At 35.9% G+C, this 23336-nt stretch overlaps 1 protein-coding gene across 1 annotated transcript in view; it reads left to right on the top strand.

Moving 5' to 3' along the window:
• MALRD1 (MAM and LDL receptor class A domain containing 1) overlaps positions 1-23336 on the top strand; it is a gene marked incomplete at both ends in the record, with an annotated part of 250210 nt that overhangs the window by 35502 nt on the left and 191372 nt on the right. The window contains 5 exons of the mRNA XM_084281876.1: positions 3526-3672; positions 6628-6737; positions 11543-11710; positions 12996-13125; positions 23082-23234. Coding sequence (XP_084138002.1) covers positions 3526-3672; positions 6628-6737; positions 11543-11710; positions 12996-13125; positions 23082-23234 — 708 coding nt within the window. The remainder of the gene's footprint in view (positions 1-3525; positions 3673-6627; positions 6738-11542; positions 11711-12995; positions 13126-23081; positions 23235-23336) is intronic.

The raw sequence follows: 23336 nt of genomic DNA, 5'->3' as shown, positions 1-23336 counted from the left end.
AGTGTTCAGAAATAGTCTGAAAAAAAATGATTGGGCTAAATATTTTGATTTGGAGCTGTCCTTTTCTGAGTATGTGTCATTTTGGTTGAATATATCAGCAGTGGAAAAATATTATGAGTACTGGTATTGGCTAGGATAGAGTTAATTTTACTCATAGTAGCTGGCAGGGTGCTGTGTTTTGGACACAGGATGAGAATAATGTTGATTACACACTGATGTTTTAATTGTTGCAGAGCAACAGTGAGCAGGCTGGGGGTGCATCAGGAGCTGGGAGGGGACAGACCCAGGACAACTGACCCAAACTGGCCAAAGGGCTATTCCATACCCTCTGACATAATTCTGAGCAATTAACATGGGGTGGCTAGCCAGGGTGGGGGGACCAGCTGCTCGGGGATAGGTTGAGCAGTGGTCAGCTAGTTGTGAGCAATTGTGTGCATTACTTATTTCGTACAAATCATTATTTGTAGTGCTATTATCATTATTATTACTATTTTCCATTCTTTTCTGTCTTAATAAGCTGTCTTTATACCAATCCACAAGCTTTCACTTTTTTTTTTTTTTTTCTCCTCAATTTTCTCCCCCATTTTACTGAGGGGGATGGGGTGTGGGCAAATGGCTGTGTGGTGCTTAGCTGCCGGCCAGGTTAACCCACAACACTATATTTATACATGTCTTTCTAAATACAAAGTGTTAGAAGAAATTATACTAGTGCTTAATAATTTCAGAAATGATGATTTCACAAAATTTCCCCTCTTTCCTATTGACCATCAAGGAAATTTGACAGCCTTATTGCTTTGCCAACTCTGCCAGTATATAATTTCCAAATGTAGTTTCATTAGTCACCTTTTCACTATGAGCCAGTGAAAAACCCTGAGCCTGGCACTGAGACACATTAAATGACAGATCTTCTGTCATGAGCATGTGGAAGACACTGTTCTTCATATTGCTATAATAATTTTTTTTTAAGTAGTTGTTCTCCACTTAAAAGAAAATAATAATAATAATAATAAAGAAATAAAGAAGTTAAATGCTTTATCAGTCTGTAAAATATTAACCACTAGTGCCATCTTAATTTCTCTGTCGTATTTAAACCATTATTTTATCTCTGCCCTGGTGCCTCTAACCTTCTAGAAACAAGTTTTTGGTTGCTTAGTATATGAGTAAGTTCCTTGTGTCTATATGGTAACTTATTGGTATCTTTTTTGATATTACTGTGCAGCCACTTCAGTCAACTTCTTGTGTTGAAAAACTTATACAAGGTTTAGGAAGTTCAGAGTAAAGACAGATTTAATCAAAGAATTTTTGCTTTTTATATCACACTAGTTATATTAAGACTGCTTAGCTAAGCAAAGAACAATGGCTAGGCATGCTAATTACCATACAGAAAAGCGGCTTAGTCTGGAATATCATTTTGCATATTCTACCTTAATGTATTAACAATCAAAGTCTAATTAACAAGGAGCCTTGTCAAAAGCATAAGCCTTCTGTAATTAATTAAGTTAAACAAGTTCCGTGTTTAACTAATATACTACACCAAACAGAAAAACATACTCCTTTGAATTTTAATAAACATTATGAACCCAGTTAAGAGATACTGGTATTTGGGCAGTGAGGAACCTCATGAAGTTCAACAAGGGCAAGTGCAGGGTCCTGTACCTAGGGAGGAATAACCCCAAACACCACTACAGGCTGGGGGCAGACCTGCTGGAGAGTGGCTCAGCAGAGACGGACCTGGGAGTCCCAGTGGACAGCAGGCTGACCATGAGCCAGCAACGGGCCCTTGTGGCCAAGAAGGCCAATGGTATCCTGGGGTACATTTGGAAGTGTTGTCAGCAGGTCAAGGGAGGTGATCCTCCCCCTCTACTCAGCCCTTGTGAGGCCACTTCTGGAGTGTTGTGTACAGTTCTGGGCTCCCTGGTACAAGAGGAACATGGCCCTCCTCTGGACTCACTCCAGTAGTTCTATGAAAATGATTAGGGGACTGGAGCATCTCTCATACAAAGACAGGCTGGGAGCTGGGCTTATTTAGCTTGGAGAAGAGAAGACGGAGAGGGGATCTTATGAATGTATATAAATATCTGAGGGGAGGGTGTCAAGTGGATGATACTGGTCTCTTTTCAGTGGTGCCCAGCAACAGGACAAGAGGCAATGGGCACAACTGAAGCACAGGAAGTCTGAATATGAGAAAGCATTTCTTTACTGTAAGCACGACAGAGCACTGGAACAGATTGATCAGAGAGGATGTGAAGTCTCCTTCCCTGGAGATATTCAGAACATGCCTGGGTGAGATCCTGTGCAACGTGTGTTAGGTGACCCTGCTTGGAAGGGGGTTGGACCAGGTGATTTCCAGAGGTCCCCTCCAACCTCAATCACTCTGTGATTCCATGATTTATTTTTACATTAGGATTAGACTGCTCAAATAACTTTCTTATGCCAGGAAGAACTTTATGATGAAATTTAATGCTATGATACTTCAACAAAGCTATATTTTATTTTGGTTTTGTACAATCTCAAAATTAGAGTAATATGATGTCTGAGGTTTATAAGATAAAATGAAATAATTCAGTTGGAAGGAATCTTCTAAGATCATTGAGTCCAACTGCCTGATGTATTCAGGGCTAACCAAAAGTTAAAGCATATTAATGAGGGCATTGTCCAAATGTCTTTTGAACACTGACAGGCACAGGGCATCAGCCACCTCATTACAAAGCCTATTTCAGTGTTTGACCACTCTCACAGTAAACAATTTTTTTCTAATGTCCACTCTGAACCTGCCCTGGAGCAGCTCTGTGCTGTTCCCATGCATCCCATGATGGAATGAATGTGCCATGAAGGCTGGAAAGTGCCAAGTACAATTCCAAAGTAATTTTTACAATTGTTCCATGCAGCCCAAATAATTGTGTCCAACAGTTCTGGACTAGGAAAAAAGACCCTCATATTATACTATTCTTTTAGCAAAATAATTAATCTATTTCAAGAAGTGAAAGAGTATGTTTAAGTTGGTCAAATCCATATCAACTGAGAAACTGTTATTTTACATTGCAATACATAATTTCCAGAAGATCTAAATAATTCATAAATTTAAATCTCATTTCCAAAAATAAAATAAGTAGCAGCTTAATTTATCTTTATTTTCAGCATATTTAAACCACTAAATATGTTTGATTGTTTCCTTATACACTCATGATTAAATATCCAGGAAAATGTATCTTTAAAAAAAATGCAATTGCCCATTCATAATCTGATGGCAGCCTATGTACAGGTCTCATCCGTAGCAGGATATAGTTTTTTTCTTTTTGAGGTGCTCTCCACAGTTCTGAATTTGATTACAAATGGAAGGACCTTCCTGATTTGTTATCTGTGTTTTATAACTTCTCCAGCTGAGTAATATACATTTCAGTGAAACATACCAGAGATTCTTTGATTAAAAACTCCTTTTACATCCAAATACAAATCACTGATAGATCTGGCATTAAACTGCCACATCAAATTCAACTTAATGATCTCTTGTTCTCTGTACAACAGCTAATTACACTATATGTAATTTTGAGACTGACTTCTGTGGATGGAAGCCATTGAACACAAGTGATGCTGACTGGCACATAATGAAAGAAGAAGCTCCCTTGGACAGCAGACTCCCTGACAGAGATTATACAACTAATGCTAGACATGGTGAGAGATTACATATATATACACTCCCACATATATAAATATTAATTATACTTAATGATGTTAGATAGATGAAAATGAGTTTGAAATGTATGCTGCTATATAGCATGTATATAACATAGGTAACATTACAGAAAGGTTGTTTTTCAGGGATACTTTTTCTTAGATGTGATATGGTTACTATGCCTTTGTAACTTTTTTTTTTTTTTTCCTTGAGATATTGCCATTTGAATTGATACAGCTAACTTAACTTTGTTCACACATATGGTAAGCACCTTTGTATCTATCCAACATTCACACAGGAACTGTTTTTCAAAATCTTATTTGGACAAAATATCACTGCAGCTTTTTCTAGAGCACAAGTAAATTCATTGGTTTTCTCTAGGATAAATAGAATGAGTGTAATATCATGACCAGTTTCTTCGTTCATCCCATAGTTGCTATAAAATGCACTCAGCTGGAAAAAGTTCATTCCAACCAAGGGCTTATTTAAAGCCTTTTTCCAAAATGAAAATGATATTAGTATACTGTTTAAAAAAGAAACTGCCTAGTATGCTTGTCATTGTCAAATAATACTGATAAATACTCTGTGACTTTAATTTTATTAAAATGTATTTGTTATCCTGCTTCCAGTGGAGATTAGATTACTTTAAAATTTGGATTACAGTCCAATATCCCTTTATTTCTTTTTAAAGGATACATTATCTTACAGCCAGATCTCCACACTTCTCTCATATTCTCACATTAAAGGAAAGCAAAACATTAAGTATTCCACCTTAAACATCTGAGGGCAGAGGAATTCCAAGATTTTATTTTATTTTATTTTATTTTTATTTTATTTTTATTTTACTTTACTTTACTTTATGAGGAAACCTTAGTGGGGTGTAATTATATGTGTGCATGCGGCATAATACCTCTAACTGCATGATCGCATACCCTTTTTCCAAGTGGTAAAGTGCACCAAATAGTTGCTATTCACTTTTGGAGTAGCTATTTAATATTTCATTTCATTGTCACTCTAGAGGACCACTGAATCTGCATTACTGCATTCTCTGCAAGTATTAGTTTCTTATGGCTTCCCAGTGCTCGCAGCTCCAGAAAGGAGCACTGATATGACTGTGTCTTTCCCAGAAGGGTTATTTGAGGTGATGGTGAGATTTGGTCATAACAAGGGTGGCATGAAGAAATATCTGCTCAGCAGTTTAAGCAGCATGTTAAACTAGCCATATGGGATCTGGGCTGTTGCACTTAAGCTGCCTGATACTTGTATCACTGCATAGTGGGTTTGTGTCTTTATATGGAGTTAGAGGCTGCAGGTTGAAGTCTCTACCTTGGGTAGATCTCAAGGTTACCTCACAGCATCTCTCAAACCAGTAATGGTGCATTACCCTTGTAAGTCAGTGCAAAGGTCTTTCTTGGGGTGGTTTTGTACCCATCTATCACTGTGCTTGCTTCAGACACATCCCAGCTGTGCAATTAGGCTTTCAGAATTTGAGCAAGTTTTTGTCAATGTTAAATCAGAATTCTTCAAGTTTAAATAGTTGCTTGTGATGTCACTGAGTGTTCATGTCTCTTCTCTCCTGGGGAGGGCAGCAGCAAATTTTGGTTAATGAAGATCTTAACAAGGCTACTGTAGAGCCTCAGCTGCAAATTAAAAGAGGATCCTTTGATGTACCCTTGCATTGCAATGAGGGGAGCTTCCCTCTTGCCACAGCGTGCAGCACGCCTGTTTGTACATAGGGCGGTAACGGTCACTTCTTTGTACTGGCCTTGCCACAGCTATGTGATTATTCACATGGGTCTGGACCTAACCCTCTGCTTCATTATGTATCCATGGGAAATAAATGGCTAAAGAGTATGACTGTGGCAGCACAATAGCTGATTTTCCAAGATGTAAGGCAATATGTGTGTAATATCAATGTGCAAACAAGACTGAGCCCTTAGTGTTGTTTTGCATAGATTTTCATGAAAAAGTCTCAGTATTCAGTGAAGGCAGCACTGACGGCATTCAAAATATGCTGCTTTAGGGCCCCTTTAAGATGTTTATCCTTTCCTACCTTTGTCTGAAGCACATCTGCTGTAGTTCAAATCCAAAGGCAGTTCGTTTGCCAGAGTTCAGATTAGATCTTTAATTAAGCTTTCATCCCCACTAGCACAGACAACAATGTCAAGTCTGTGGACCCCATGAGAAAATATAGCTTATTCCATTGGCTCCCATGGTCTGCAACATTGTTAGCATGCTTAAAACTGTCTGGGATGTGCTGAGAGTAAATACTGTACCCTAAAGGAAATTAATTTTTATTTCAAATTCTGTTCGTAACATTATTTAAGCCAATTAAAATGTGTCCTTTAGGGATCCCAGCTGAGGTCCATGCTGTTTGATCTCCGGCATGCTCTGCTCTTGCAGACCATGCTGAGATTGGAGGGGCTCCGTGTGAACAAGGCGATAGGACGTAGTGCTAGCATTTGGAGGACAAGGGTCTGAAGGTTTTACCTGAAGAGAGCAGATGAAGGTGCAACCAGTGGATCTGCCCAATAAAACCCTTGTGGAAGCAGCACGTGAGCCCCCCTTTGAAGGGCTCTGTATTTTTATTTCCTAAAGTTAAAGTGCTTGCAGGCACCATGACGAGATAGCTTTAGTAATGGCTGCCCAAATACTACTTTTCTCTATACTTTCTTTCCTCATCTCTAGACTTTGTTAATTTTATTGCTGAGGAAAGAGCCAGGAGCATTCAGCAATTCAATTATGTCTTTGCCTATATAGATATTGGTTGTCATAGCCTGGTGCAGCTCCCTCCTCTTTCTCCACAGGGGCTGAACTGAAGGGAATGCTGTTCCGTTTGTTTACATTTATGAATAATCTTCATGTGCCTCACAGAACACAGTTACCTCTCAGAGGTAATTATTTGCCACTGGAGCATGACATATTTCTCATATTTCTTTGAATTTTGTTTACAGGAACATTCATTTACTTCAATGGATCATGTCAGATGTACACAGAGATGGCAATGTCTCATCTGGGGAGCCCCTTCCTTGTCAAGCTGTCCCCTGGGCTTTCCTGCTGTCAGGTAACAGTTTGATAGGAAGTGTCCCCACCTTTGTAAGCTATATGTCCCATGTTGATATGGTATTTTTCTTGCTGTTAGTATTGCTGAAGAAAAACTAGCTCCATTTGAATAACAGCAGAAGAAGCAGACGATTCATTCCTTGGGAGGAGGGAGTTGCAGGAGGCTTTTTACTGCTTTACTGGCTTACATGTATATCTGATTATTACTCTTTCTAAAGCATCCACAAGGTGACTCAGATTTAAGGCTATACTTCAGATTTTTCTATGCTATGAAAAACATAGCTGGACATTGCTAGAGCTATATTTGCTCACAGTCAAATCAGCCTGCCTTATGAGGAAAAGCTGCCAAAGAATCATCATGCGCTTGTCTGTAAGCAGAAAATACTCTTACATCCAACTTTCCATTCCTGGAGATCTGTGGTTGGTATACAGATTAAATAAGTTGGAGTGATTGGAGGGAGTTGGTTACCGTACTCCAGACATACTAAATTTTAGTAATAGTTAGAGGGGGATGTTTATTAAGCTGATCTGAGCAGTCATTAAAAGCCTACCTTGAAGTGATTTTTTTTGGTCAAGTATCTTGTACCTCTGGAACCAAGGGGTCGGGACTGTTCATAAAGAAAAAAAATCTGGAAGAAAAAATGAAAATACCATATTATGATTGAAATGTTGGAACGTTTGACAATTTTTTTTTTTTTTCAAAACTGAAATTGAAGAAATATATACAATTAAATAAATACATATATAACAGCTTTTAACTACATTTTGTATATTTTTGCTCACTGAATAAAGTGAATAGATTCTGTACATCTTTATGTAAGCATTTTCTTTTTTCCTGAGTCTTTTTTAGTTTTACATTACTTAACTTTTCAAACCTTCTGATATATTGGGGAGATGTTAAGATATGTGATTCCAGAGTTATGTTTTCTGCTACTTTATGATGCCTGCTGATTTAAGAAGTCACATAAGAGGAAAGGAAAAGAGTGAAAGCACATCAAAATCATTTAATCATTTTCCTGTGTTAGTGGTTAAGAAGAGGCTTTAGAGAAACAGAATAAAACTGAGACTGATTGCTTTTTCAAACCCAATGTACAATAAAAACTGTAATTTCATTTAGGAAATATAGATATATATTATTATTATTCCCCCCCCCCCCCAAAAAAAAAAAAAAATAAAAGTCACTAAACAGTATATGGAGGAACAGCAAATAGAAAGTCCAACAAATAATCTTAAAAAACTTAAGAATAGCTTGATATCATTGAACACAGTCTCTCACTTTTTAATCTTCACATGTCATCATACTGTTCTAAAGAATCAGAAATAAAATAGATGCAGAATGAAATCAATCAGAATGGTGCTGCAGGGAGCACAGAAGGCCTCTCAGCATCCCATTGGAACCCTGCATGTTGCATGGGACCTGGGAAACCAACAACCTTTATACACACAGTGCATTCATTCAGGCAGCTTCACATCTCTTTTGTAGACTTTGATACTGGGTAGATAAGCACCTTTCAAGTTCAAATGAACTTATCTTAGAATCCCTTAAGGTTAGCTGGGCACAACTGGTGTGTGAATCAATGAATCATTCCAGTTAAGACGTCTTGCAGAGTTGGCTCTGTATTCCAAATAAATATAAATGCAGTGGGGATGTACATACCCTTCTCTAGTACAAAGTTAGAAAATTAGCTATTTTCAATTTTGAATATGCACATACTGTATGTATTTAAAGTTTGGAGATTCAGCAAAAACTAGTGCAAGTTCTTATCCAGCTATACAGGTCTGAAAAAGAGTGTTTCTGAAGACTGGAATCTTGGCTTTCTGCCACATTTTCCCTGTGGACTTTTATATCTCGGAAAGAGCAAGAAATAGTGGTTGCTCATTAGGAAGGGTATTGGTGTGTTATGCTCTCTGTGTATAAATGGGAGATGTTGTCCTATGCTGGATGTCCCACTGAGAGGATAAAGGGATCTGCATAAAGAGATCTATGTTTATTAAAAGCTTTACAAGTTCTTTGGCTGCAGTGGCAAAAAAAGGAAAAAAAAAATAAAGGAAAAGGAAAATCAAAGTTGAGGGATAGTAGTCTTATATTGTGCTTTACTAGTTAATTGAAGCTTAGAAGTAAATTCTTTGTGCAGCTTCTTGTAGCTGAGTTTTTCAGTAGTTGTCAGGTAAGAAACATCTTCATTTAGATCAAGGTTTAAGAGTTGTAGAATCAAATTTCTAGTCCCAACTCTGTTTATGTTCCTAATGGACAGAGAAGTCATTCTGAAGTAGAACATGTAGTCATACTGAGCAAAAGTAGTTTTATTTCTTATATAAGGAAACCCGGAAAAAAAAAATAAAAAATCATTTGAAAAGCTATTTGATTGTTTAGAGTATAGTTGTTCAAACAGCTCATTTTGAAAAGAGTTTGAATACCTGCTGCACTGTATCCGTTAAGATGTCTGTTGGGGGAAAAAGCTACATGAAAGTATTTAAAATTATTTTAAAATCTTGACATTACTTTACACAATACATAATTTCCATGAGTGGGGAAAAAAGGAGTACTACACTAAAAAATAGTGTAGTGTGTTGTAACAAATAATATTTCCATCAGTGACTGCTGACCTACCTTGTCCTATGTAACAAAAGTCAAAAGAAACTCTCCTTTGATACATAAAAGTTGTATCTTTCATGCACTTGCCTTTTTAAAGGATTAAATTTGGTGTGTGAAGTGAAAGGTAGTGCATGCACACACATGCTGACTTTCAGATGATAATTTGCATGTAAGGAGTTCTCAAATTGACTAGTCCTGCTCTTTGACTTGGTAGGCACAGTAATGGCCTACAGCTCTAACATAACAGTAAATATGATAATTAGGAAAAACTCCTTTTGAAGACTGGTTATCCTAAAACCACTACTTCCCTTAACATAAATGAATAAATAAATAAATAGAATTGACCATATATGTATGAATTAATGTTTATTTCCATGCTTTACAGATTTAGTGTCCTGAAAAAAAGTTATTCTGAGCATTGCTGCTGCTCAGATAGCCTTCAGAAAAAGCAGTGGCCTCTAGGGGAAGAGATATGTGAAAGGACTTGGCTGGGGAGATGTCTTGGGGACAAGCAGGGAGAGGTGCTTGGATCTTGATCAGGACTTTGATCAGGACATGGCTGGAAAAGATTGAAGGGAGACTTCATCAACATGTGTCTGAGAAGAGGGCATCGAGAGGATGGAGCCATTCTTTTCAGTTGTGTGCAGTGACAGGACAAGAGGCAGTGGGCACAAACTGAAGCACAGGAGGTTCCATCTGAATGTGAGAAAATGCGAGGACGACAGAGCACTGGACAGAGGACTGCCTAGAGAGGTTGTGAAGTCTCCTCTGGAGATATTCAAAACCTACCTGGATGCCACCCTGCACAATGTGCTCTAGGTGACCCTGTTAATCAGGGGCATTAGACTAGATGATCTCCACAGGTCCCTTCCAAGCTCAACCATTCTGTGATCCTGTGAACGAAATGATCCATGCTTTGAGAGGACATATTTGTTTTCTTTCTTTCTTTTTTTTTTTTTTCTTTTTTTCTTTTTTTCCTAATTAGTGATTAGAAATTTGTATTTCTTCACAATAAATTAAGTAAAAATTACTTGTGCACACACACACTGCACTGTTTTGCATATTAATAGTCCCAACAGGTTCTCAAAAAGTATTATGTGTCAACTGTCTCACTTAAATAAAAGACTTCAGTTGTTTCCTGCATCTAACTGAAAGCTGGATAACACATTGATCTGTGATTGTCCTGAGGCAAAAGACAGACTTCATTTAGCCGTTAGCCTAAAATGGTCTGCATTTTTTAAGTTTGCTTAAAAGTTGATGCAATGGGAGGAGGGAATAATAAAAAGGAAATTTAAGGAAATTTTCTCTATATAATGTGACAATCCAAGATGCATGGCGTAAGATCATGTGAAGATGGGCAGAAAAATGTACAGCAGCTTGGTTTACCTTCACTAAGATTCAAGAATTATAAAAGATTTTTCAGGGAAGCTGAAAGTCTGCAGCTGATGAAAATTTAGTCCTTCAGTATGTGAAAAAGCAGGAAAGACTCACCTTTGAAAATCTTATTTTTTTCCCTGCACTTCTCAGCTGAATTTTTGTCTGGGTTGTATTTAAAAAATAAATAAAAAAATAAATGTATCAGGTTTATTTTGTATTTCAGGGCAGACATAGTGTGCTAGGATTCTCTCTATTTTCTGTTTGGTAAGCAATTTTTTATAGCCTCCCTGCTGCAGATATTTTTTTTCTTCCCATGTAGTGGTCAATCCACTTGTTTCATGTGATCAGAATGTTATTGATCAATAGAGTATTGTCTTCATGTAATTGTAATTTTCATTGACTGTGGAAGAAGAGCATCATAAGGCTCCCTACATATAAGTAACTCAGCTGTAAGACTTCAAAGATTAACATACTCATGAAGCTACCCTATATTCTGCATTCGCAGAGCAAAATAATCTTTGGGAATTTTCTAAGTCTTTACTGAACTGAAAAGAGTTTAAGGGAGGTCATATCAATTAGTCTGTACCCCTTGAGAGATACAAGTTTGAAGTAAGTTTTAAGGCAAGTTTTTCTTTTTATTGTAGTTTTACCTTTGGACATAATATTGCTCCCTGACACACCATAGTTTCATAAACCTCTTTCTTTTATGTCAAGCCAGTGTATAGACCTGTCAATCATTTTGTGTTACAGTGTATGTATCTGAGTTGGTATTAAACATATTGCAGATTGACGATGTAGTTTTTAAAGTGTTTGATTAAAAACTCTTTCAACAGGTAAGATTTTGGTATCGGCTGTCCCAGGGTTCCCAGCTTTCTGTCTTTAAGAGAACTACCCTGGATGGAAATTTGGAAAAACTGTGTGACATTTCAGGACTGTCTGAAATGCAGTGGACAAAAGTGACTATACCAATAGACAGTGCAGCTGGGGACATACCTTTTCAGGTAATTAGAAATTACATTTTCAATGTCTTTGTTAGATTTACATTGCTTTTTTTTTTTTTTTTTTTTTTTTTTTTTTTTTTTTACTTAACTTGGTATTTAGAATTAAATTACTTTCACAATAAAATATGAAAAGAGAACTTCTATTCTTTAGTGCTCATCAAAAAAAATCCCTTTTTAAGTAGGTGTAACTACTAAAGAACAACATTTTATTATTATTAAACAAAAATAAGAAACACTAATACAGAGTTTTAAATAAAAAGAACTTCAAAAAAAGTGAGGGCCTGTTTATGTTGGCTAAAGGGAAGAGAAGTGCAGATCTTCAATTTAGAGCATTAATTTCAGAAATAATGAGCAGTTTTTTAGTTTAATTTTACTTTTATATAATCTCAGGCTGCTAGACTTTTCTACAGCTCAGAAGGAACTGGTAGGGGAATCAGCAAAATTCCTAGTTTGGTTTCTTCCTTTTGTCTGTCATCTATAAAACAATCTAAAAGAATGAACTTCTCATCACTGATAAGTTTTAACTGAACTTCCATTTGTAATCTCCTGAAAATTTCTTTGTATTTGCAAATGTAAACTTGTAATTGTTACATTAATGGTACCATATGTAAAAAATAAAAATCAAACCAACCAACCAACCAACAAAATCCTACAACCCCCCTCTCTCTCTCTCTCAAATAATGTGCTGTACCTTTATCTGCATTTATTAGCAGAAAACTAGAAATGGGGAGAATGAATAATGAATTTACTAGCTGGAAGAAAATCTGAAATATGATTTGTTGTTCTGGTTGTTGTTAAGATATATATTTTATAGACATCACACCAAATAGATTTCTTGCATGGAAATGTCTCATTCACTTCAGCAGACATAGTATAGAACTCAATTAAACAGAGTTGTAAACCACCATGTCTGGTTACCCTGAACAGCTCATTTTACAAGGTGTATAACTTTTAACAGTTCCAGCAGGAAGGCAGTTCATTCAAGCAGTGTTGGCTATTATCACCTGAGATTGAAGCAAGGTTTCCTGTGTTACATAACTTTCAATAAGTAAATGTAGTTTTGGGTTTGACAGTTGAAGAATAAATTTCTGAATTTGATCAAATTTCAATCTTAGTTTTTGCTGACTGATAATCAAAGGTGGTTGTAGGTGGTATTACTTCTTGTGGAGAGAGAGTTAAATTATAAAGAAATATATATGTATTTTTATCATGTCACCATTAATAGGCTTGCTTATTTCTTTTTATTTATTTCTTTTTATTTTTTTATTTTTTCTATTTTTTACAGATTATTTTCCGAGCTACCATTCTAACAATGAATGCTACTGTTGCTATTGATGACATCAGTGTAACAGAAGAATGTAGAGTTGTAAATAAATCACTATCAGCTGTTTCAGCTGTCAGGCAACAAAGTGAAGGTAAGGTCTGTGGTTTTCAAAACATTTTCCACTAAGTCTGCTATGTATAATTGGATTCATATGACAGTTTCAAGACACGTGTAAGAAAGAAGACAATAATCTGAGGAAATTTTCCATCTGTTGTAATGAATTGTCTATAATGAAAATTTTCATCCTACGTTACATAGTAGGTGCTTTAGGTAGTTTGCAGTAGTTCTGTGAAGAAAGTTATGATGGGAATTTCCAGATATCACTGACTAGAACCTGTACATATACACACTTGGATGCAGAGACAGAAGCAAATCAACTTACATCTTCCACTGAAGAGCAAATTCCATTGCATTATCTTTAGGGCAAGAGAGTTTTTCCATCATCACTGTCAAATCCTTCCCCTCCCCTTCCCTTCCCCATTCATTGAAATTTGGGTTGTTTTCTAATGTGTATTTTGCAAGCCATTAGTGGTGCAACACAAAAATTTTGGCTTATTGGAAGTTTCATTGTGTACTGAACTCAGGGAGACAACAGCTATAGCACAAAGCTTTTGTGAAAGACTTGCTCGCAGACATGGGGAGCACAGCAAGCTGCCTGATTCTCTGTGAGACAATGGTTGTACACAAAACCTGGCCTCTGAACTGGAGCCAGGCCATTCAAAGTTGTTGTTTTTCTTTTTTCCTTTTTTTTTTTTTTTTTTTGGGATAATTTTTCTCTTGTCTGCTTGAATATTGTTGAGAATGATATATAGCTTAAAAGCATAAGGTATCAGCTGTATTTCTTATCCATTGTGATATATCTAGATTTTTCTTCCTTTTATTTTTTATTTTTTATTTTTATTTTTCCTTCCTTAGGGGGAACAGAAATGGAAGAAACTAATTCTTCATCTCTTTACTGTTCACCGGAGCTTTTTTCATGTGGGAATGGACAATGTATTTCACCTGACAAACTCTGTGATTTTACACCTGACTGTTCAAATAGCCATGATGAAGCCAAGTGTTGTAAGTGAAAATTTTAATAATCTAGGTTGTTAGTTTCCTGTCGATATGTTTGTACATCCTACTTGTCAGGGTTCTGTAACTTCATAAATGCTATAATTTAACTAAAAACTCTTGAGAAATAGTTACTTCATTTTGATTCTATTGTGATTTTTTTCCCTTTATTTTCTTTAACAACTATGTCCCTCTTACTACTAAAACTAGAATAATGGTCTTATGATTGAGTAAGAGTTGCTTAATATACAGTGTTTTATTTTTTAATTCTTAAGATGTTAAGTACCAGGTATAGTGTTATACCAAATTAAGTCCTAATCTTAAGATATTGGAAGTTGATTCTGGAAGCTATTGTGAAGCAAAACATGCTTCACACATGCTCTCACATATACAAAACTAAGCTAATAAAATGAAAGGAAAGTACATTACATATATACAAATTTGGAAATTCTGTGGCAGCACTGTGTTAAGTACCTCTTAATGGTTACACACTCCTTCGGTTAAAGACAACAGTGAGATAGAAGGCATTGAAAACGTACTGTACAGACTTTTGTTCAAACTGTGAGTTTTATATACTTAATTTGGATGTGCCAATACCTCAGCTGGACAGGTAAATAAAGCATCCATGCACAGATCAAAGATATTTAGACTGTGTCAATATTTCCATCTTGGCTATGTTCCTAGGTTTTCTCTGCATGGAAACTAACACATGGAATATCTTGGTGCATCTCAGAATCCCTCTGCAGTGCACAGTCAAAAGGGACCTTGGGAACGTTTCAGGGCCTCTAACATATACCTTCAGAAATATTTTTTAATTAATTCAATTACTTGTTCTGCATAAGAAATGATGGTTATATTTTTTTATCTTTGAAAATGAGTCCCTTTCTATCATACTTACCTATCAACAACTCATAATTCTGATAATAGCATTATAAGATCAATTAAAAAACAACAAAACAAAGAAACAAAACCCAACAACACTAACAACAAACACTTGAAACAAAACCTTTGGACCTTCCTGTATATGCTTTTGAATTACAAACAAAATTATACAATATTTCTGGGGTTCCACTGTCAACACGTTTGTCATGACACATAAATACACAGTTTAGTACTTTATTGTTTGAGAATGACAGTAAAATTTCCCAGTGTTTTTCACTGTTTGTTATTGATAGACACCCAAATCACTGCCAGTACCAAAACAATTCTCATCGCTGAATAGGATCTAAGGACCTCCCCGCATGAAAACAGCATAGTATTTCCTCTTGGTTGTCTAATGGCCATTTCACTTGCAACCTTGATCTCTCAGGGGCCTTGGATTAGAAGTTAATAATTTAAATAACCTAGTCATTGTGTTTAATCCTTCCAAAATAATAGGAGATTAGTTTCAGATTTGTCATTACCTATTGACAAATTATGGCAAATTTACATCTGCACATGTGTTTTAAACCCCCCTTTAAACACCTTCATGCCACAGGTTTTCAGTATCACAGGAGCAGTGTTTACGTTGGTCAAGATAATTCATATATTTGTGGGGACTAGTCCAGGTGAGAAATCTGCCATTGGCCTCAAATGAGTTAATTACTTGTGGCATATGGCTAGCCCACCTGAGGACAGGTGTCCTTGTTCAATGTCTTCTACACTGGTGGTGGTGGGGAGGCTTCTGCTTCTCTTGAATTACTTACTTTTTTGCCATCAGGCAGCCACCTGCTCTAGAACTTAATTTTGCTTTTTCATGAAGAAGAAAAAATGCTTCCTGGAACATTTCAGGCTTCTATTTCATTACAGAGGTGCTCATCAGTTATTTGACTTTGTATTCTCTGACACCTTATTTGCATGTGCTTTTTTTGTATATTTCAATCTATAACAATTTCTTTATTCATCCTTACTAAAACTCTCAGGCATTTCATAAGAATCTATTTTCCTCATTTTCTCAAAATCATCATGAGACTAACCTACTGCAAATTAACATACAGTAATTTCCTCATTGCATGGTCTATTCTAACTTTAATTAACACCAACTTTTTTTTTTTTTTTTTTTTTTTTTTTTTTTTTTGTAACTCTCTACTTTGATTTAATCCCTGGGAAGCTTCAATCTTGGCGGTGTTCTTTGTCAACACATTTTAATGAGAATAATTTTATGCCATATGTAAGAAAAGCACTTACTTAGTAGGTACAAATGCAGTTGGTAGGTTCTTCTGGTCCAAAGCTGACTTTACTTACTGTGAAAGTATTTTGTTATCGTGTGACTTGTGGTCTAAAAATTAGTTTACCTCATCTTGTTCTGCTGCAATAATGTGATTTTAAAAATTATCATTTTTATTATAATAAATTTTAGACTCTTCTTCCAGGTTCCTAGTTGCATTGTACAAAATTACATGTCCCAGATTAAAAAATGTCCTTTAGATTTATTCTACATAGTGGAGAAAAGTAAAAACAATACAAAATATAATCTATGAAATGTTTTATTTTTTGAGTGGTGCTACTCCTGACTATCAGTTCACAGCTTTACTTCCACAGCTGAAGAATTTACGGTGGCTATAAAGTGTTATACATGTCCACCATGCATTAAAGTAGAAGAGAAAATCGACTGCCTTTTTCAAGCTGCAGATTTATAACAGTGACCTAACATACCTATCACATTGTGTGTTCGTGCTCTGGAAGGTGAATGTATAGCAAATTTTCTAAGGTCTACACCATATGCTTTTGGTGGAGTTTAAATGCTTACCTTTCCAATATAAAAACTATGTCGATGGTGTAGAAAATAAGATCAAATGGGAAAATAATCTGATAGACAACTACGTTGCTTGAGCTCACTAATATGGGAGAGAAGTAACCAGGGGGTTTGAAGAAGCCAGGGAAGGAAGGAGGGGGGGGTATATTAAGACTAGAAGGTCAAAAAGCCAGTGATGGAGTACCGGGAGAGAAAAAAATAATGAAAAAAAAAAAAAAGTTTGGGGAGAGAGAGAAAACACAGAGAGAAGGAGAATGAGAAATATAGATGTAGAGCAGTGATGCTTTGGGAGGGAAGAGCATAAAGCTTTGCTGTAAGTGGCAAAGAACTGAGATCTTAGAGGTCTGGGAACAAGGAGCTGAGTGGGGAAGTGGGAAGTACATTGTGGAAAGGAAGAGCACTGAAGAATTAGCAAGAGCATTTTTCTGCCTGAGACCACAGACACTTTCAGAATTGCTATAGAACCCAAAAATCATGAACCTAACTTTTGTACTTCTACTAATATATATTCTTGCCCCAAAACGTTACATAGGTATCTTGTTGTTTTATAACTATTCTTCTCTGGTTTCCTTCATGCATTGTGACAACAAATACTGCATTAGCTCAAATGACAGAGAACTACAATGTAAATAAGACAGACTGAATAATGGCCATAAAATCTTATTTTTGTTTAATTTAGTAACAAAAAAAAATCCTTTCCCTTTCAGTAACACAGAAGGAACACTCTAATTGATGTAGAAAGCACTTGATTGTTAAAAAATACCTATGTTTCTCTTATTTTATTTTGTGTGGACCTGAGTATCCAGCTTCCTAAATTACCAGATTATTTCATTGTTTTAGAAATTTAATTTTCTTCTGACTACACTAATATTTTAGAATAAAGAACAGTTTTGGACCTAATTTGCTAAATTTCCAATGAAAACATCAGTTGATTATTTTGGAGGCTCTTACTGTTTTGAGACTATTTCCCATATCAGTATACTAATCACTCACATTCAGAACCTGAGAAGCATTTGCAAATGGTAATATCTTATGAACTGAGGAATTTCCAGAAAATGTCAGATCTAACAAATCAGTGTGTTCTGTTTCACTTAAAAATGCTGTTAGGCAACTACCTAGACGATTGCATATCTGCCTCATCAAAATTAAGTTGTAGCAAATGCATGTGACTGCAATGTTACTCTCTTTTTTTTTTTTTTTTTTTTTTTTTTTGGAGGGGGGGCAATATTTAGATTAGGGTTGATTAGTGTTGTATGTGAACACACAAAACATTATATTTCCCCTATAAAAGTCTGAATCTCCAAGTCCTACAGCTAGGACAGTGTTAGGGAATACAGTGTTAGGGAATGTACTGTGGTCAACTTGTTAAAAGTATAGGCACAAGGTGAAATCAGTAGTGCTATTTATAGCATTTTTTTTTTCCCTCAGTACATTTTGTCCATCTTATATGCCATACTCTTCCCCATTACATAGGAGATATATACGTGGTTGTTATCTGCAAGTCATGGTTGTCTATTACTAAAAAAGCCCATGTGACTGAAATCACAAGTAGGTCTGCTGCAATTTCACGGCTATTGAAATAAATGTCCCAAAAAAAAGAGCGGAAGAAAATGTTCTGGACTGTTTTGTTTTCTCTAGGCATCCACAGAGGAGACTACCGTATCCATCTACACCGAGTGATTGTTAGATTTAAAGTATGATTTTAAATATATGAGAATATAATTGTGCAAATTGTGTTTACATTCAATTTTTAGCCCTTATAAGGAAGTAGTTTTAAATTATTTCAGAGCTGTAGGCAATAATATTTGTGGATGGAAAGTGAGGGAAGGGGGAACTGTTCTTGGGATTTTGTAAAGATCAGACTTGTCAACCTTCAAACAGACTTGAACTTTGTTAGTTTTTTTTTTTTTTTTGCTGTTGTTGTTGTATGTTTCAGTTATTCTCATTTGTTACTACTGAACTTTTGTGTTTTTTAGTGAATACTATTCATTTTTTACTGTAGAAATTGTGCTGTTACACACACAAAGTACTGTCATGCATTACCTGAGTTTATTTATCACGGCATTAGCGAAAAGTATCAGTGTGAGAAATCATAAACCTGGGAAGGCAGATATAAAACTATTCAGTGTGATTATGTCAGAAAGGGCATTAAAATAACTTATTAGGATGTATATGGCCATTGATAAGCTGTTTTTTTCGTTGTTGTTGTTCCTAGATATGAAGTTGCCAATAAATTGTTGTCCTCATGACATCTAGCTATATCTTTAAATTTAATCTTAAATTTGATTATTAAAAAGAAAAAAAAAGAAAAAGTTGAATGTCTATTGACACATGAGAGTCTTTTTAAACAACTTCTAAGTAAAGGAGAAAGTTGAAAGCCAGTAATGATGATGATATCGTCTCACCTAGATTTTTTCATGTCAGGTTTTCCTTAGAATGGTGCAGTATGAGTAAATACGCATGCATTGCCAAATAGTGAAAGATTTTTTGGGGGATGTAGAGATTTATGATACTGCAGTCTTGCAGAAATGCTACCATCTTAAGCATTCACTTTAAAATACTGTTTTTAACAGGAACTTTTCTTAAATTCTTGTTAGGCATTGATTCAGTTTACAGAGAAACTATGTATGTGATTTGTGGAGGCTCTTGGGTGAAGTTCCTTGAAACAGAAAAGAGTAAAATCACTTTATAAGAACCAAGAATCAGCAAGAAATCTAGACTTTTGTGATAACAAATCATCTCAGAGAAGACTAAATCTGCTGACACTGTAAAGACAGCTCTCTCAAAATATTAATAAAGATTAGGATTAATAAGAATTAATTCTTCTTCTTTTTTTTTTTTTTCTTAAGGATTTTATATTATTATTTTATATTATATAATTTCTAATTAATTAGGAAAAATAAGGATTGTGGAATCCTGAAATGGTACGTTCACGGTATTACTCTGGTTCCTTCATGATTACTGAGGGAGCATGTTAAGTAAGAAGCTAAAAGGGACAGCAGAGAAATAAATGCATAAAGGTGGCATGGAGACTATTTGAAGCAAAAAGGCAAAAAAGGCATCAAACAAATAGCTGAACTAATGTACAGATTAAAAAAAAAAAAAAAAAAAAAAAAAAAAAAAAAAAGGATGAGGATGATTATAGGTTGTGGTGGGTGACATGCAAAACACCGTAAGGATGACCAAAAATTGTTTAAGGAAAAACTAGCAATAAATTCCTTACACAGAAGAAGCAGAAAGCCTGTCAGAGTCTTTAAGATTGCTTGATAGTTAGCATCTTGATAGAATCATAGAACCATTCAGGTTGGAAAAGACCTCTAAGATCATCTAGTCCAACTTTTAACCTAGTACAGAAAAGTCCACCACTAAACCATGCTACTAAGTTCTACATCTACATGTTTCTTGAAGACCTCCAGGGATGGTGACTCAACCACTTCCCTGGGCAGCCTCTTCCAATGCCACACAACCTTTTCAGTAAAGAAATTTTTTCCTAATATCTAGCCTAAACTTCCCCTGGTACAACCTGAGGGCATTTCTCCTCCTCTTATCAATTGGTGCCTGGGAGAAGAGCTCAATCCCCACCTCACTTCCTTTAAGGTAATTGTAAAGTACATTAAGATCTCTCCTAAGCCTTCTTTTATTCAAGCTAAACAGCCCCAGCTACCTTAACCTCTCCTCATCAGACGTGTTGTCCAGGTCCTTCATCAGCTTTGGAGCCCTTCTCTGGACATGCTCCAGCACCTCGATGCCCTTCTTGTAGTGACAGGCCCAAAACTGAACACAGAACTGGAGGTGCAGCCTCACCACAGCTGAGTAAAGAGGAGCAATCACCTCCCTAGTCCTGCTGGCTACACTATTTCTGATACAAGCCAGGATGCTGTTGGCCTTCTGAGTGACATGAGAGCTCTGCTAGCTCATATTCAGCTGGCTACTGACCGATACCCCCAGGTCCCCTTCTGTCAGGCAGCTTTCCAGCCACTATTCCCCCAGCCTGTAACATAAGGTCATTGTGCCCCAAGTGCAGGACCCAGCCCTTAGCCTTGTTGACCCTCACACAGTTGGCCTAGGCCCATCGGTCTGTCCTACCCAGATGCCTCTGCAGAGTCTTCTTTGAGCAGATCAACACTTGGGCCTAAGTTGGTGTCTTCTGCAAACTTACTGAGGGTGGACTCCATCAAAATAGAACATGTAAGAAAATAAGAAATAGGAGAAAGGCAGAAAGTAAGGTATTAGGAGAGATAGTAGATTAATTTGTGTGTGTTCACTGTGAGAGGAACTTTAGAAGTACCCAGGTAACAGCCTTTCTCTCTGGGCAGTCTTTTTGAAACAGAAGTGCCAGTCAAACAGGTTATGAGACAGTTAAATAATTGAAGCTCTATCAAACATTAAAAACAACTGCATTTCACCCAGGCTGTACCAGCTTATGCTATTCTTGTATCTTCCCTATTTTTTTTAAAAAGTTGGTTTAAGATTTAGTTGGAAGTTTGAGGGCTATTTTATCTCAGAGTATTCATCCATGCTTAAGTTAAATGCATCTTTTCTTTCATTTTTATCCTTGTTTCCAGTTACAGATGCAAGTCTGTGCTCAGAGACTTAACTGTTTTATCTTTTTTTTTTTTTTTTTTTTTCATCTTTTGGTATAACCATCTGTGTCTAAAGTTTGTCATATTCTTTTTTGATGTTCCCTTGGGGATATGGGCCAGTTTCTTTTTTTTCTTAAAGCCTATAGCAATCAAAAGGAAAAGCAGAAATAGCTTTCCGTATCTCCTTATCATTATATTCTGCCAGTGGATTATCAGACATTCCCATTGTACCTATATGAGTATATCCATAAATAATTTTATCTTTTATTATAGAAAAGTGTTATTTCAAAAAAAAATCATCCTTATTTTTTATTACGCTTGTCAATCATAAAATGATGTAGTTCATTTGTGAACAACGTACGTTATAAGTATAGAAAACACATTTTTGATCCCTTAAATATTATTTGGCCTTTCATATTTGTGGATTATTTTTTTTTTGAAGCAAAATCCATAACTATGCATTTCCGTATGCTTTGCTTAATAACCCACAAAAATCTCATCTTTTTAGAAGCCCTAACCAACAATTATAATACGTTAAAATTTCTTCATTCTTTCTAACAAATGATATATAACCTAAAATGGGAAAGGTTTTTCAGTAAGACTAAGACAAACAACAAAAGCCAATGCCCTTCCCTATCAATAAACATTTATATAATTCTGTTTACCAAGAGACATCATTTGGTTCTGAAATGTGAATTTTCTATTTCATAATGTTATGGCCACTGCAACTGGTTATAAATCTTTATATTATAATGCTGGAACTGACAATCATGACTGTCTGAATATTTTGGGGTTTATTCTATATGCATAGTAAATGAACAATTGGTTAAATTTCCTGAAATAGTTTTCCTTATGCTTTCCATCAAATGCCTGTTCTAATTACAGTAACAAGCATATCATTTTGTGACATAGTGAGGAATTTTTTAAGTGCAGAAGAGGAAAATATGACATTTCATCATTTTAACATCATAAATATTTGTGAAATTACATTCAAACATCTTCTTCCTTTCATTTTATTTCTTTTGCATTATGTATATTTCTAAATTATTTCTATTCTTTTAAATGAGGAATTGAAGAATACAGCTGAATATATTTTTCAAATCTTTGTCACCACAGCACTTTGTGTTTCAGAGATGTCTTCTTTTTACCATAACATAGCATCTCAGTAAAGCCTGATATTCAGCTTGATTTCTATTCCAACTAGAAGAATGGTTTTGCTATCATTAGCATACTCGCAGAGATTCAGGAAATAAGGGACTTTATTTCTGGTTCCAGCATCTATTCCTTAAAAGAGCTTGCAGAATTCTTGTTATTGCTTTGCATGCTCTGTGTTCTGCTGTGCAGCATGAGGACTGCAAGGTCTGTTTTCAGCTTCTTTCTGACTGCTTTTTGTACTTTGGCTGCAGTGTCTTTAGAGAGAATGCTTTATGAATACATTTTGTACAGAGATAGCTTGGTTGTTCCTGTGGGACTGTTGTCTTACACAACGGTTATAAAACAAATATGCCATCTCATCCCCCTACCCCTTTTCTAGACATTTGTCTAAAATACCAGTGGCATATTGGAAATATTTAATTTCCTTTTCATACTGTAAAGCTCCCTTAGTCATGTAAAGCTCCCTTAATCCCTTAAACTCATGTACAGAGTCAAACTGAAATGTTTCTTATTTCATTTCAGCTGCTGTATGTGACTTTGAAAGAGATAACTGTGGCTGGTTTGAAACCGCAAGTGCAGATGGATTTGACTGGGTACGAAGTTCCAGTAGTGCTCTTGCACCTGCTTTTAAGAATCAAGCTCCTCTGCAGGATCACACCTACAACAAGTCTGAAGGTAAGACAAGACAAGCCTTGAAATAGAGAACTGGCATATAAAGAGTGTATAAATAGTACCTACTCTTTAATCGTATTTAAAGTGGGGACTGTGAACTTTTTC

The sequence above is a fragment of the Netta rufina genome (assembly GCF_964035555.1).
Source record: "Netta rufina genome assembly, chromosome: 2".
Taxonomy (NCBI): Eukaryota; Metazoa; Chordata; class Aves; order Anseriformes; family Anatidae; genus Netta; species Netta rufina.
Note: the sequence above shows the minus strand (reverse complement) of the source record. Positions and strands in the feature narration are given on the sequence as shown.